The 16,289-nt window shown below is 36.0% G+C and overlaps 1 protein-coding gene across 7 annotated transcripts in view; it reads left to right on the forward strand.

Moving 5' to 3' along the window:
* Nucleotides 1-16,289, forward strand: part of Lama2 (laminin subunit alpha 2) — a 647,938-nt gene that overhangs the window by 358,553 nt on the left and 273,096 nt on the right. For 4 of the 7 annotated variants that reach the window (XR_015627326.1, NM_001427039.1, XM_087564084.1 and 1 more), the window contains exons 15-17: nucleotides 1,244-1,355; nucleotides 8,003-8,116; nucleotides 12,172-12,299. Coding sequence is in view for 5 of the 7 variants with exons in the window: in NM_001427039.1 (NP_001413968.1) it covers nucleotides 1,244-1,355; nucleotides 8,003-8,116; nucleotides 12,172-12,299 (354 nt within the window). In the remaining 2 variants the exon portion in view is untranslated. Of the gene's footprint in view, nucleotides 1-1,243; nucleotides 1,356-7,766; nucleotides 7,821-8,002; nucleotides 8,117-12,171; nucleotides 12,300-16,289 lie in introns of all 7 variants that reach the window. The other 3 variants (XR_015627317.1, XM_087564082.1, XM_087564083.1) reach the window with 1 other exon arrangement.

Here is a 16,289-nt window from a genome sequence, read left to right on the forward strand (position 1 = left end):
AATTTTCATTCTAGAAGAACTTATTTCTTAGGTTAATTTATTACATGATATTTTTAGAATTAAATTTATTTCCTAATTTCTTTCTCAGCAATGTTGTTGATAATGTACACAAATTTTCCTAAATTATCCATTCTGATTTTTCTATAACATTCTAGCCACTAAGTTTTTCTTGATAAATAACTATATAGTTATACATGTACACACACATGGTAAATATAACAAGTAGAGTAGTTTAACTTCCTTACTGACCATCTGGATAGTTTCTGTTTCTTTGCCTTGGCAAATTTTTCTAAATACATATATCAATTATATTGTGACAAGTTAAAATGAATTAAAGAGCATTCCTGACTGTAACAACTAAAGAGAGGAGAAATATATTTTGGCTCATAGTTGAGGTTGATGGAGAGAGCAACTTAAGAACCAGTGTCTTGTTTGTCCATAGACTAAGAAGCAGAAAAGCTTGACCAGAGCACAGAGGGACTATAACCCTCAAGATATACCTTTACAGTTCTCTGCCAGTCACCCAGTATCCAAAGATTCTATAGCCTTTCAAAACAGCACCATCATCTAAGGAGTATGTTCAAACACATGCATGTTTGGAAGACATTTTTATATAGTATCATTTGTTGTGTCTCAGTGGGTTGGGAAGCAGAAATATCTTGAGGCAGAAATAGGGTTAAAGGACAAAGTCTATGACTACACACTGTTATCTACTGCCTATGTCAGAAGACCCCACAGTCATGCCAAAACATTACCGCTGGTGGGGGACCAAGTGTTCAACACTCCATGTGAAACCATAAAGGACACTTTCAATTTAAATTATAGCCTTAAATCATTGCTAGATTATAAATAATACCTAATTCAAGCCTACTATTATATAAATAGGTGGTGGTTGACTTATTATTTAGGAAATAATGACAAAGAATATTGTAAAAGATTAAAGATAATTTAAAAAGAAAATAAAGCTTGCAAAATTTGACAAAAATTAGTCTGTAGCTGCTCAGTACAAATGCAAGGGTTTTTTTCCCAAGTATTTTCAGTCTATAGTGGTTGAGTCAATGGATGCCGAGTCCATTGGTAGTCAATATTCATCCTATAATAAAAGATGGAAACTTCTAGTTATAGAAGCATTCTTTTTCAGCATATGTAACTCCTTCATATTTACGTTGTTATGGCTAATCACATATTACCATCCATCTGGTTTCAAAATACGTCATAGTTTCTATACTTACTCTCTTCCCAGGCTGAGCTCTGTGAATCTTGAATCTGCCGTCCCCTATCCTACTGATAGAAGTATCGCGTCTGCCGTGGAAGTTTGCCAGTGTCCACCCGGGTACAGTGGCAGCTCTTGTGAAGTAAGTTCATAGGCATGAATCCCTCAGACAGTGTTGTCAATGAACCGCTCTAAAATGGATGCTTTGGAGAGTTCAGCCTGTGGCTTCACAGACAAGTGATAGCATATTGCCTAAATAAAATTGGCTTTGTTTTTTAATCCTTTGATAATTCCATAGGTGATTTTGATGAAATATGATGGTATCTAGCGCTACTTCCTCCACCAGGTCATTGGGTCCCCCAATGAGTTCTCTTTTCTTTTTCTAATGTGTGTCTACTTTCTGAATGCTGATACTAGTTTGCTAAGTCCAATGAGTGCCTTCCGTATGTGTGTGGGCATGGACCATCTTAAATAGCAAGAACAGCCTACCCCACAGTGTCCACAACCCCAAAGAAGAATGACTGTCCCTCTCCTAGCAGCTATCTATTGCCAGTGGCTCCTCAGTATGGTGTAGGGCCTTAGGAGCCCCTCCTACATCTATGCTAGATTAATGGAGTAATTCGAATGTCTGCCTAGAGCTCATGGCTTTTAAATAGAATACTAACCATGTATTTTCAAAGCTCTCTTTAAAGTATCTTGTCTTACTATAACTGTGATTTCTATATTTCTTCCCTTTTTAGCCAGCAATCCATTGATTGTAGCAAAATAATATTCCAAAATATTTTCCTTTTATTCCTATTAAAAGACAGACAAGTGTTTTATTTCTCTTTCCTCTCCCTCTTTTATGTCCTATCACCCTTCCCTTCTATTTCTTTCTGAAGAAAATGTTCAAGGCCCAGTCTTCTAAAGCATTCAACCCTTAGCGCTTCAAGAGCAGAGCATGTGAGAGAAACAACTACTCCTGAAGACTTTTTTCCACGCTTGAGAACATGGAGCTTGAAATTCATTTTTTTAACAGTATGGAATAGAGTTTATTTAGGGCATGGGGAGGGGAGTTGAGGGGATAGTAGAGACAGTGAAACGGAGGCACACACACACACACACATACAGAGAGAGAGAGAGAGAGAGAGAGAGAGAGAGAGAGAGAGAGAGAGAGAGAGAGAGAGGGAGAGGGAGAGGGAGAGGGAGAGGGAGAGGGAGAGGGAGAGACAGACACAGACACAGACACAGATAGACACAGAGACAGACAGAGACAGAGACAGAGACAGAGACAGAGACAGACAAAGTAGAGGAGTAAAGGAGTAGAGGGCAGAGGAGGAATAGAGTAAGAAAGTAAGAGAGCAAGAGAGCAAGAGAAAAAGAGCGAGACTTGAGATCTTTATTGGTGTCTTATTGTTCTAGATTTGTAATTTTTAAATATTAATATTTTTAACTTGGTATATCATTTTAGAGTAAGTTTTGAAAGATTAATTCTCTGTTCTTCTTATAGGTAGTTTGGAATTTGATTTACTTGAAATCTCTCTATGTGTATGTGTATTCTGTGTGTGTGTGTGTGTGTGTGTGTATGTGTGTGTGTGTGTGTATGTGTATTCTGTGTGTGTGTGTGTGTGTGTGTGTGTGTGTGTGTGTGATTTTTCTAGGTGGAAGGAATGGCTTGTAGGTAAATAAGAGTTTAAGTTTCATTAAGATAGTATCTTGAAGGAATCGTTTGAGTGCTCTGGGATGTTCAACTCTACAACACTACTCATGCCATTTGTAGAGACACCCCAGGCATAACTTCGCTGGTTCTCATGTGCTTTAAAGTAATACATGCTTCCAGAGGCTACACAGAGCTTAAAGTCATGTTCATGACTAATGTGCTTTCTTTTAACCTGAGTACAGATTTGCCCAGCTAGAAATGAAACTAAATGGAATTCATTGAAGTACTTGCTTTTCCAAAATTTATAGAGATAAGAGAAAAATTATCATGGATATGAATTAGTTATGTCAACTCAAATTTGATTTTACATATAAAACACATGCTGTACTTGATTAGATATTCCTTTATTACAAGACTTCTAGTTTTGATTTCAAACCAGGCAGCTCCCTTTGAAGCTTTAAACTCCTATTTCAGTTGGAATAATAAATGCCCTCATTCTATTCTTGCTTTTAATTTAGTCCCACTTTACTCCCAGATCTCCCTATCAATTTTTTTTGCTATATGCCCATTGAATATAAAATCATCTGAATATTAGGCTTGTTGGATTATATGCTTTCTTTCTTTTTCCTTTAGCAATATTTTTGATAAATTTTATATTTAGTATATTTTATGAAATATATATATAAACTAGCAATAAGTATACAGCATAATTTCTGTCCTTAAAGATCTAGTAATCTGTTTAGACAGGCAGAACAAATACCACTAGGAAATTGAGTCACAGCACTCCTGTAATTAAAGGAGCAGTAAGAGGTGCATATCGTAGTGGTGACAATAATTCAAAGCTTGAGCTGTTCAGTATAGGGAGACGTCTGGCCAAGTATCATGGAGAACTTAAGACACAATAGAGAGGAAGAATGAAGCATGCAAGCATGGAAAGAACAAAGAAATAGAAAAGAGAAAATAAAAGCTTAAACTTCTTCTAGTATAATAATGGATAATTATTTGAAATGGTTAAAAAGGCCTCATTGAGTTGGGGCAATGAATTTTTAAACTCTGAACTTCCTTTTCTTTATTTAACCTCTGTTAACCCCAGAAATTTTTATCAAATCTTTCTTCCCCCAGAGGAAATATTCTCCATCTCTGACCCTGACTGGTTTTGTTTGCCTTTATCATTGAGCTTAATTCTTAGGGCGAGTCGCTCTTACTTTGTCATCACTAATATTCTGAGGTGTGGTTGAACAAACTTCAAAGACCGTTATGTGTTAGTTCTAGCTTGATAAGTCAAATCAGCCCATCAGATAATGCTATTAGTAAGTCATTCTCTTTTATTTTGGGGTGGGGAGGTCACAATGCTGACTCAGAATAATGGTTGATAGGTTATTTTTAATTATCAAATTTTACTTCAAAATGCTATAGGAACAAAATATCAGAGGTAATTCTTCATGAAGAGTAACAACCTTTTAAATAGATAAGTCATAAGTTAGTATTACAACAGTACTTTGGTTTATAGAGGGTTTTATAGGATTATTGCAGTAAGTCATATAATAATATAGGTTGTATGCTCTCTATATCTAGGAACAAAAGTATTCCTCTTGCTATGACTCACCATAGACACAACTCTGTGTTGAACACTGACTCCAGTATGTTTTTTCTATTATTTTTGCTTCTCATTGTGTTTTACATCATATGAATTTCTCTGACTAGTTTCTAAAAATTTTTTGTGCCTAATATTTTATAATTTGCCTCTCTGATAGAGGAAGAAGTGAAAATGAACTGGGCTAATAATAAAGGTTTTATGCAAATGCTTTCTTTTCTATAAAATTAAATTAGTATTAACTACTTTCCAGATGTATTTATATTTTCCTTTAGCTGACAATTTTTGAGACAACTAAGGCTTTAGACATAGATGTTTTAAGTATTACAGATGTTGAGTCTAAAAGCATCACTACAGTTGAGAAGACATATCCGCAGTTAAGAGCACTGTGTTCTCTTCCAGATGATGCTGGTTCTGTTCCCAGCTCCCATATGGTGGCTCACAAACATCTGTAACTCTAGTCCCAGGGAATATAATGCCCTCTCCTAAGTCACAAGACACACATGTGATAAACAGACATGCAAGCAAAGCATAAAGTAAATAAATACAATTTAAAGTAGCTGAACTAAATAAAGGAAGCTGTAGATGGATGGGTGAGTGTGAGTGTAGAAAACTGGAGGGGCTACTTAAAAATGTGAGAATAGTCTCTCTGTGGTGATGGGAAACTGAACGTTGAAAAACCGAAGCATAGCTGTTGTAACAGAGACAGTAAACTCATGATATTAAGCAATGAGTGTGCAAATATAACCAAAGCTTAATAAGCGTAGCCTATGGTGTGACTTGCGGAGCCTTGGATTGCCTAATAAGAATTTGAGATTTTATTTAAATGTCATAGAAAGCAATGAGAGGCTGTGGTTTGATAAATGGCAACATATGATGCCATCAGTTGAACTGAAGAAGATTTGGAAAGGGATATTTTGATTGATAGAAAGAGAAAAGTTAAGAGTTGGTTTGAGAAATGAGACTGTTTGGGCAGTCTCTGAGATCCATGTCAGGGTGATTAGAGTGTAGGACGTGAAGGAGCACATTTCTCCAGTTTGATGACTGTTGGGAGTTAAGTCATCAAATCAGTTATTCAAGAAAGAGCATGAGAATTAAGATGAAGAGTACTGCACAGAGGCCTTCTGACAACAGTCCATTAAATACCTGTGGAAAGAATGGCAAAGAGAAAGGATGGAGCTTTTTGGAAGTGTGAAGGCTTAGAGTTGGAAAAAGAAGCTATTGAGGGAGAGAGGACTCACCTGGTCACATGACAAGGATGACGGGTGAAACAGAATGGAGTAGTAGGATTTCATTCAGCTACCTTGAAGTTTTGGGCCAGTGCAAACACAATGTTGCTTGAGTAGACATAAGAATAGAGTGAAATGTGCAAGATCACTGTGAAGGAAATGCTGTCAGTTTTGTTGGAAACAAGACAGATTATGAGGGTGATTTTGCTGCTTTTGCCTTGTGTGATCATTTTACCTGGAGACAATAGGCCCTATTTTCACAAGGATAGTGATTATTCAATTTAAGAAGAATCTGAGAGACAGATTATAAAAACATATGTTATAAAAACATAAATTGGGTTTTAGAATCTGAAATATTATTCCTTCTAGAATACTCTGCTCTCTTCATTCCTATTATTTCAGGGGGGATGGTTAGAGAGGTGTGGATATATTTTGATGCTAGTTGGCTTATAAGTGGAAAAATGAGTATCCTGGCTTTAATTTCTCTAAGAGTATTAATATAAATTCCATGGCTAAGGAAAAGGGTGTGTCGGTTACTTTTCTATTGCTGTGAAAAAATACAATGGCCAAGATACCTTACAGAAGAAATTATTAGCTAACAGCTTCAGAGGGGTATAGGCAATGGTGGCAAAGCAAATCCACATTGGTATGAACAGCTCAGAGCTCACATCTTGACTTATAAGCAGAAAACAGAGGGCATGCTGGGAATGGAGCCTAGTCTTGTGAAATGCCAGAGCCCTTGTAACATACCTCCTCAAAGAAAGCCACACTTCCAAGTCCTTCCTAAATAAGTCCACTAAATGGAGACAACATACTCAAGTATGTGAGCATACGGACGTTATATTCATTCAAACCACTAGAAAGTATAGGAACTGGAACGCTCTTAAAATGAGGACTGATTCAAGGACATTTCAAAAATGTTGTTTTAAAAAAAAAGTGTTCAAGAATGATACTCTGAGGACCTGATTTGACAAAAATAAATCACTTCTCTTTTTCTTGTCAACATCTTTACATTTTATCTCCATCTGAATAGTGTAGGCTTACAGGTCTTGAAAAATATATCTTACAAAAAGAATCCTTTGTATTAAAACAGAGAAAAATTTACTGAAAGGAGAAAATAAATTAGAACAATTGTCTCCATACCGCCCAAATTAAGAGGAAAGTAGATTTTACTTTCTCCTCAGATAAGAAATAATCAGTATATCTCTTTCATATGTTTGTTATTGTTGTTCAGATAGAAGATTCCCCACATCCTGAGGCAAAAGGATCATTTCCACCGTGACACAGCGTGGTTCTATGTAGGTTATTACTTCAGTGGTTCTCTCTAGTTTCCATTTCCTTCCAAAATAGGGACCTTTTTCTGACATATGATGGTATATTTAACCAGAAACATAGTAAATAACTCACAAGACGCAATTGCAACCTGAAGGTATCATAAACTTCCAGAGGGCAGCAATATTTGGACATTTTTTTTTTACATCTCCTCTCATCTGTGAAAGTCCACACATAAAGGCAACGTAATAAACAATGAGAGGAGACGTGGCATGCTCACCCACAGGTAAAACCCGCCGTGACAGTATCCCTCTGTAATTGGCTTTCTATTATAAATAAATAAATATCTATTATTATAAATAATTTTACTTCAAATTAAAAAAAAATCAGTGGTGAATTCTTATAGTCAAATAACAAAGTAGCAAGGCAGTGTATGCTAAATAAATCATAGTCTGTTTTATTCAAATGCATAAAGAATGGAGGAAGAGAAAGATGAAATGTACAAAATCCTGAACATGAACCAGTCACTGGGTGTATTTCCCAATGAAAGAGGGGAGACGGGTATGTCTTCCAAACGATCCCAAAGACTTTCTGTAAGTAGCAGCATTAGAGGCAGTCAGTACGCGGGGAAAGCTAGTCCATGCCAAGAACCAGTCTGTGATGACGCTGTGTACTCTTTGTGCCCTGGGACTCTGTATGGTTCCTTTCATGCTGTCTGCTTTTCTCAGTGCCCTTCCTTCTGTTTCCTTGTCTGTGCTTTTACCTTTGAGACTGTCTCATTTCATTTCCTTATATCTGTGCTTTATTTTACCATTTCAGAAGAGACACCCAACTAATGCTTCCTCTAATCCCATACCTGCCAATGCCAGTAAGGTCAGTACGAAGCCCCGGTGTCAGGGGTAATGGTATGGTAGTAATGTTTCCGTAATGGATCCACGTTGACAAGCACATTTGCTGAGCTTGCTACCTGGGTTGTTTTCTATTATCAGAAAAAGGGAATTGCTTTCCTTTTATTTTTAATACTGAAAGTGACTGAAACCTTATCTTTCTTTTAGGCGTGTTGGCCTCGGCACCGAAGAGTTAATGGCACTATTTTCGGTGGCCTCTGTGAACCATGTCAGTGCTTTGGTCACGCGGAAGCCTGTAATGACGTCACAGGAGAATGTCTGGTAAGTGTTTCTCTCTTGAAGCTACTAATCCACAAGGCTGAAATTCACTCAGCAAGCCGTGGAATTTGCCTGCTACCTTTGCAATCTCAAACATGTGGGTCAAGAAGTGATGGGTCAAACGTCTTTATCCAGAAGTGAGTTAGAAGCTAAGAATGCTCTTTCATATCTGATCTCCCTAGCAACTATGAAAAAGTGATTTTTTTTCTCATATTGTCTAACAACTGAATTAGGATCAAATATATCATTGTAAAGTGTAACTAATGACTCAGATACACATCTACTCTTAATATATAAGCCTTTTCTTTCTTCTGTAAATCTACCCAAAGTGGACTATTCTAAAACATAAGATGATTTATATCCCTATAGCATGAAAAACATAATTTGCAACCATTCAATAAAAACAATTCACATTTTGATACTTAGAGGTTTCTTTCACATTGGCATCCAGAGCATATTGCATACGTTTATTTGAACTCATGAGCATTGAGGTCAGTTAAAATGCTGCGCAATGATTTTACAATATTAAACATGTGTAATGCATCTTCAGCAGATTGTCCCTTCTTGTACAATCGGCTCTGTATTGCCAGCCAGACAACAGACTGTACAAAGTGGTGAGCTCCGTCCGTGCTACTGAGGAGCTCAAGGCCTGGAGAGTTTCTCAGAACAGACATCCAGGGTAACTCCAGAGCCGTTAGCTATATATATAGCTATATTGTCCGACACGACATGAACCTTAAAACTACACCTCTCATGGCATTAGTCTGACAGAAGCACAAGTTGAAACAATGCCAATTTGGCAGGATACCCTACTCCCTTCTCTCAGCAGAGTTTAAGGCTGATTCTGTTGTCTGTAATTTTTATGTGGTATTCCTCTTACCCATTTCTCTGTTTTCTCCTGTATACTTGAATGCTGCTGGGGAAAATCCAAGGTGAAAAATTAGGACTTCTGTTCTAATGTAATTTGGCATTTCACTTTATTGATGCTTTTTCTGTTTTCTCTGTAAAAGATCATATTCAATTGCATAGCAGCATAAAGCATGATAGCTCTAATTTGTGGATCCGTAGATTTTTCAAATGATGACTTTACAAATAAAATACTGAGTGATTTCCATTTTAATTATACTATAGTCTTTTAAAATGACTCTGGGGAAAATGTTGAATTACCTTTAGACACTTTATTAGCATGCCATAAAAAATATACCATTCCAAACTAACATGAAGTTGCTTTACTTACCCTGAAAGGACAAAAAATAAATGTCACAGTACAACCCTCATAATGTCCCTCTAAGGTATTATATGAAGTTGAGTTCATTAAGATTAATCATACCCTGATATTGGTCCATTTGATGATATGATAATTGCAGAGTAGGAAACGTTTGTTTCAGAGAAAATAGTTCTTCAGCACAGTGCTGAGAAGAGGAACAATGAGGAAATTGGTAGTCGGAGCCAACCAGATTATTGATAGTGTGAGGGCCCAGAAGAGAAGTCTACCTTTAAATGAAGGAACGGTCTTGGGCAAACCATGGGTATCTTAGTGAGACTTAATCTCTTCTTCCTGAGTTTCTGGCAGGAGCTAGTGGGGAGATGGGGAAGTTCCACTACCCTGTACTAGAACTAACTCTGGTGAGTTCCCATTTTGAATGTATCACTCTTGATACAATCTACACAGAATAATATTAGAATATCACATATGAAAGGAATTTTTACTGCTCAGCCAAGTTTTCATTTTATGTCCTTTTTATTATTCAGGGAGAACATAATCAAGTTAGTTCTTTCTAAAACAGTGTTTTCGTGTGGCTTACCTTTATTACCTGATCATAAAGGAGCACTTTGGGCTTCAAAATGGGATCCAGGCTTCTGCCATAGAGTGGATCTGTATGGCGAGGTCATCTGGACTCTTAATGCTTTGGAGAAAACCCAGGGAGCTTTCAAGCTCGGGAGGTGTCTGGATTTCAGGGCTTTCATGATATGAATCGCAAGCGATGTTTAAAAGTCACTTTGATAGAAAAGCTACCTATGAAAGCAGGCAGCTCATCAGAGGAAAACATTTATCTTTCCCAGGTTTGATTTCCATTGTGTTGCTTGCCTGATGCTGGCTCATTTTTGATTACAAACATACTTGAGTTTCAAGATTACTCTTGTTTCAATTCGATGAAAGGTAAAAAATTAGAAGGTATAAGGAGCACCCTACATTTATTTCTCTTTTAAATCTGTAGTTGGAGACATGCAAATTATTCAAGATTTTTCCATTGAATTTCAGAAATTCTTATTTTGGCCTGGTTACTGTGTAATCAGTTTAAGGATCCTAGGTTTTTGTTTTGTTTTTTGTTTTTTTTAAGATTTTATAGATCTAATTTTCATCTTTTCATCTTGAAAATATACAAAAACCATTTTCTTTCAAAGAAGAAACAATTTCTTAAATTTTAAAAACTAGGCAATTTAAAGTGAACTTAGAAAGTGAGAGGAAGTGTCAGGAAGACCCAGTCAAAGGGAAAAGAATTGACTAGAAATGGACCCTCAGGTATTGGACGATAACCGTTAACAGCAAGACTATCTGTGCCCTTTTAAAACAATGCTTGCTAAATAATTTTAAAATAATTTTAAACAAAGAAAAACTCATTTTTAAATGTACCAGTTAATGTAAAAACAAATATGTGTATTTGTAGTTAATGAACTTCAGCTCTTTTACCTCACAGAATTAAATGGGAGGTTCAAAGTTAATTGAATAAATGGGATTTTGGATTTCTTTCAACCAATAAACCTGACCTCTCCAAGGAATTTTAATAAGTTGTTCTCAGAATTGTATCTTTACTTATTTATTTTTATCCTCCTGTTGAGTCCATTTACTGAACATAATTGAGATCACTCTTATTTTAAAACATCAAAATAAATAATATTCAGACTGTCATTAACTTAGTCTATTCCAATGGTCATGAAGGTTAATAACTTTATACATTCAGTTTAAGGTTAATTTATGTTTTAGCTATTTCTCTTACAGAATTTGTCTATTGATCATAAAATAAAGGATGCATACTCCTGGGGTCTATGAACTCTTGCCGAATTCAAGAAAATTATTAATTGTGTATTCTTATTAAAATAAAAATATTTGAGTAATAATGAATGCATTTTGAAGTCAACACACTTATTTGATCATTGGAGACTAATGGTGTTGACTCTTGGAACCCTCCGAGACAATTCTATTGCGGGTCACTGAGTCCTTCACCTGAATCTCAGACTTGGTGACCTTTATAAATGTGGCCCAACCCAAGGAAGGTACCTAGTTAATATGAAGAGATCCAGAAGTAAATTATTTTATTATATTTTTGAAAAAGACATGTGTTCCCAAAACAAATGGCAAGAAAATGCAGTTTCTGCTCTTTTTTATTTCTAAAGGCAATAGTTACATATCCTGTAGTATAACTATATATTGTAATTATATAATGGTAAATATATGATTATCTGTAAAATAATAAATATATGTGGGTGATTATATATTGTATTTTTAAACTATTTTTTACATTTAATTATGCCCCCAAGCAGTGCCCTTATAAATGTCATATGGGAATGCATCGTCTAATCCATCAGAGTCTACTAAGTTCCAGATTATTGTCTTAGCTAAGAAAGCAAGTCAAAAGAGATTTATATACTGAGCTACAGTTCTCATTAAACCAGCATTCCTTTTAATGTTCTTAGAGCTTTATACCTACACACACACACACACACACACACACACACACACATATACACACACACGAACCTATAGATTGCCTTATGAAATAGAACAAAATGCAATTTTCATATTGAAAAATTTTCTGAATGAATTTTGGTCGTGTTTTAAAACTCTGCTACGCTAAAACTAGAGAGAAGTTGCAAGGTAAATATTAATTGTGTGTTAATTAATTCCCAATGCTATTTTTCCTGCAATGAAATTTAACATTGAGTGTGGGAACTTACTCTCCCCATTGGGAACACACTAATGACTCTGAAGAACTATCTGTAGTCACGTGCTTGTGTTTGAGATGAAAGCAAAGAACTGGTGTGGACTTCCTTCACAGAGCTGTAAGGATCACACTGGTGGACCATACTGCAACGAATGCCTCCCTGGTTTCTATGGTGATCCTACTCGAGGAACCTCTGAAGACTGCCAGCCCTGTGCCTGTCCACTCAATATCCCATCAAATAAGTAAGTAGCAGATTCCCCTTACCACAGAGCTTCCCTTCCACTGCTCTGGTTGCCCCTTTGATATCAGAAGAGACTGTGGATTTCTCAAGAAGGTAACGTATGTTTTGAAAGGTGAAGTGTTTAAAATCATAACCATTTCAAAAGACTTTGCTATTTCAGCTATAGATCTGATTTAGAATCTAAGAGATAAAACTCAAATTCCTAAATTAATTCTGAGGAACAGACCCCTTTTGTACAAATCTATACTCTTGAGGAATAATCATTTGTTGTAATATATTTATGTTATATATGTCTTACGAACCTTGCTCCATAGCGTACACTGTATCGTAAATGAGCATTGAACTCTGAGTGATGCTTACTGTATCACCTTGCATAAATAATGTAGACTTTGAAAAAGTATAACGCAAGTTTTATAATCAATCTCTCTCATTTGCGTGCTTACAAGTGGGAGCAGACATTTTAAAAAGAAATAAAAACACAAAATACCTTGACTGAGTCTTAACGAGATTACTCCATTTCAGTTCCTAAAGTGACACATCCCTAAAGCATAGGCATATCTAAGCAAATGGCCCCGTAACAAACAAACAAACAAACTCCATTATTAGGAACAACACATTGAGCATAAATTAATATTTTTAGAAGAAATACTTATAAATAAGTGTCATTTTATTTCATATTGTTGTCATTCATTGTACTGAAAATGAAACTCAGAGCATGCTGACTGAACACATGCTCTACCACTGAGCTCAACCACTACCTACGCTCAAATGAAGAAAAGTCCTTTTCGAAGAGGCCTATTGAAGGCAAAGTTGGTGCTTAATAAACCTCTTGCTATACTATATTCCTTCAGCTCTTTCCAGATACTGGGATAACACTATAGAGCAGAAGTTTAAATATTAAGGGAAATCTGTCAGCTGTAGCCTTTCAACACGAGATTTTGACTAAGTAAGGCAAATTCTGAGGCCATATCCAAGACACCCCTGTGCTATATGGTATGGTAATCTGTTAGATTCAGAGGGTAAGAGTCCAAGCAAAAGGCTTGGGAAATCATCCTGCCATTCCGTAAGTCCGATCGAGAACTTACTGCTATTCCGAACCTCTGAACTTTTCACCCTTTGCTCCAACTGCCCCTATTCCAAATTTACTGCTGACAAAAGGAAAGGACAAACATTTTAGTGAGGACAGCTACACATTGACCAGAACACCACGTTTGGGTGTTTCATCTTCAAAAATATCCCAGTGAGGTCAGTAGAATTGTTTCCATTCTTGTAGATGAATAAATGAAGTTTCTGAAAAGAAGATAGCCTCTGGATGTCATATCGAAAGTTAGAATTCCTTGGCTTCATGCTAACTCCACACTTCCAGATGCGAAACTTTGAGCAGGTTACCAAAATGCCACTCCATTCACCAGCTTAACCCCCTTGTGGGACTGTGTGAGAATTAACACCATTCAGATGTACAGGCCAATTAAAATAGTGGATGAAAGAGAGAACTGAGAACAGATTTAAAGGGACTTATTCAGAGTCATAATTTCAAGTAGCCCATTGAAATGTGAAGTTATTTAAACACATTGTTTTCATTCCTCTGCAGTATATATCAAATAACTTTTTTCAAAAATAAAATATATATTTTAATTGATAATTCTAAAAACAGTTCATGGATCTGCCTGGTAAATTGGACTTCCTAGAGAGGACAAGAGGCTAAAAAGAAATGAGATTCCGCTTTGATGTATTTTAATGATAATAGATTTCTAGCATTCAGGGTAGGAGTCCAGACAGACTCAGGACCAAAGAACTTTAATCAATAATGGTGTCAGAAAAAGAAGGAAAGAAGGAAACAGAAAAGCAAAGACTGCAAGGGAATAAAAGAAGGAAGTTCCTCCCTAAGTAATGGTTACACAGGTCTCTGCTGGACATAACGTGGTAAGACTGCTGAGAGCTGCTCATTCGAAGGGTTCACCCTCATCATGCAAGACCTCTGTGTTCACTGCAGCTGAATGATATTGTCCAAACCATCTGCTTATATGTAAAAATCACAGCTCCACACCAGTCTTTACAGAGAAAGACAGGTGGTACCCAGGATTTTCCCACAATGCATCTCCCCAGCCAAAACACTGTCCTGGTTTACACAGCTGTCAGTTCAGTAATACTGACCACTCAGTGTATCATGTCAATCCCACCTTGTATACTTTACAAGCATAGAGATGATTTGACGCATAAATATAATGGACTTCCTCTCAAATCTGACCAACATTGTACATGAGAGAAAAAGAGTCCTTTGTGGGATGAAGTTAGATGGCTAATTCCCCGTAATCATTGCCCATGTCTTCTCTTGGTTTGCTGTGTGTCTCTTTTATAATAGTTCTAATTACTTCTTCCTGAGACAACAAACTCGGCAAACGTTAAAACCCCATCCATCCTGTCAAAGGTATTGGAGTCCCAGTGTCTAATGGTGTTTCCTAAAACAAAAATGCATTCCAGTCTCGTTTAATTATGTTGGTCAAGTTTTCTAAGAAATAAAAATATGATAGCATTCGTAACATAGGGCATAATTCATTGAATTTTAAGATAATTTTATCAACAGTAACTATTTCAATGTGCCATAGTCTTTTTATCTTTAATAGTGGATTTGTGAGGAGAATGATGCCTATTTTAAATTACAGATTTAGTTGTATTTTTTAAAATAAAATTAAGAATCAATGGTACTCCACATAGTTTATGTTATGCATAGTCATAAGTTTTATGTTTATAAGTTTTGCAACTCAAGTCATATATTCTATTAAGTTGAGAACAATTTACAAAGTTATTATAATGTAGTATACAACTGCAATGGGAAAAGTCTATCTTTTTCTAATAATCTAAATATTCAGTAAGTATAGCTACTCACTGGTAAAGGAAACCATCTTTATAATTGAAAAATATCTTTGAAAAACTTTACTGTTATAGTATTAGCTAGGTACTCAGAGGTATAATTGAATAGTCACAGTTAGTTTGTAAGATGAGGTTTGAATTGTCACAGGTTATTCAGAAATAATGCAAAAGATCTAAAGGTTCCTACAACCTCCACTCGAAGTGCAGGCTTAGTGTTAACTTTATCTTAGTGATTTATCTCTTAAACCCTGGTCATGAATCTTAGAAATCGCAGGCATTTGGGCTCCAAATTTCTTAGATAATATTGCTAAATAAATCAACTGTGAGGGAAATAAAGATAGATTGGTATGATTATTAAGATATATGGATAGAGATGAGCATATAATGCATAAATTATAAATAAAGATCACTTCCATCAGCAACTCTCAGTGGGTACAGTTTGTCCTTTTTATCTTACTGATGTTTATAATTTAACTATAGATAATAACTGAAGTAATGAAATTTACATCTGGAGGAGAAATAAACAAAAGTATAAGCATTTCCGTTTATATTCATTCATTTTTAGTTTCAAAGCCCATAGTTTAAAGACAAAACCCATGAATATCTTTGCTCGAGTACTTAGGTTGTACAGAAGTAGATGCTATCATTAAAGCCTTTTGAACTATCCCTCAGTTATATAGTTCTACAATGCCTTTAGAGGGATTGTTGTCACAGCATGGACATGAGGTGGAGCCTTGACAAGTCCTGTGTACCACTGTCACATTAATACTTGGTGGGCATCAGCAATGCTAAGAGCTATGTTTGTTAAACAGTAAAACATTTCTCGAGCTGATTCTTGGGTTTACACATAAGATTCTATTGGCGTGGGGAGATGGCTCAATGGAAAAGTACTTGCCATACAAGCATGATAATCAATGTTTAAATTCACAGCATTTATGTATAAGCTAACCAGGCATGGTAGAGACCAATGGTCTCAGCAATCAGGAAAACAAGGAAAAGAGGTCTGAAGGTAGTCCAAGCTACCTAGCTGGACTAGGCCAAATTGATGAGCAGTCGGTCTAAAGAGAGAGAGAGACAGACCCTACATCAATAATTAAAGTAGATAATAATTAAGTCAGAT

This window comes from Rattus norvegicus, chromosome 1, assembly GCF_021556685.1.
Source record: "Rattus norvegicus strain SHRSP/BbbUtx chromosome 1, alternate assembly SHRSP_T2T, whole genome shotgun sequence".
NCBI classification, from domain to species: Eukaryota; Metazoa; Chordata; class Mammalia; order Rodentia; family Muridae; genus Rattus; species Rattus norvegicus.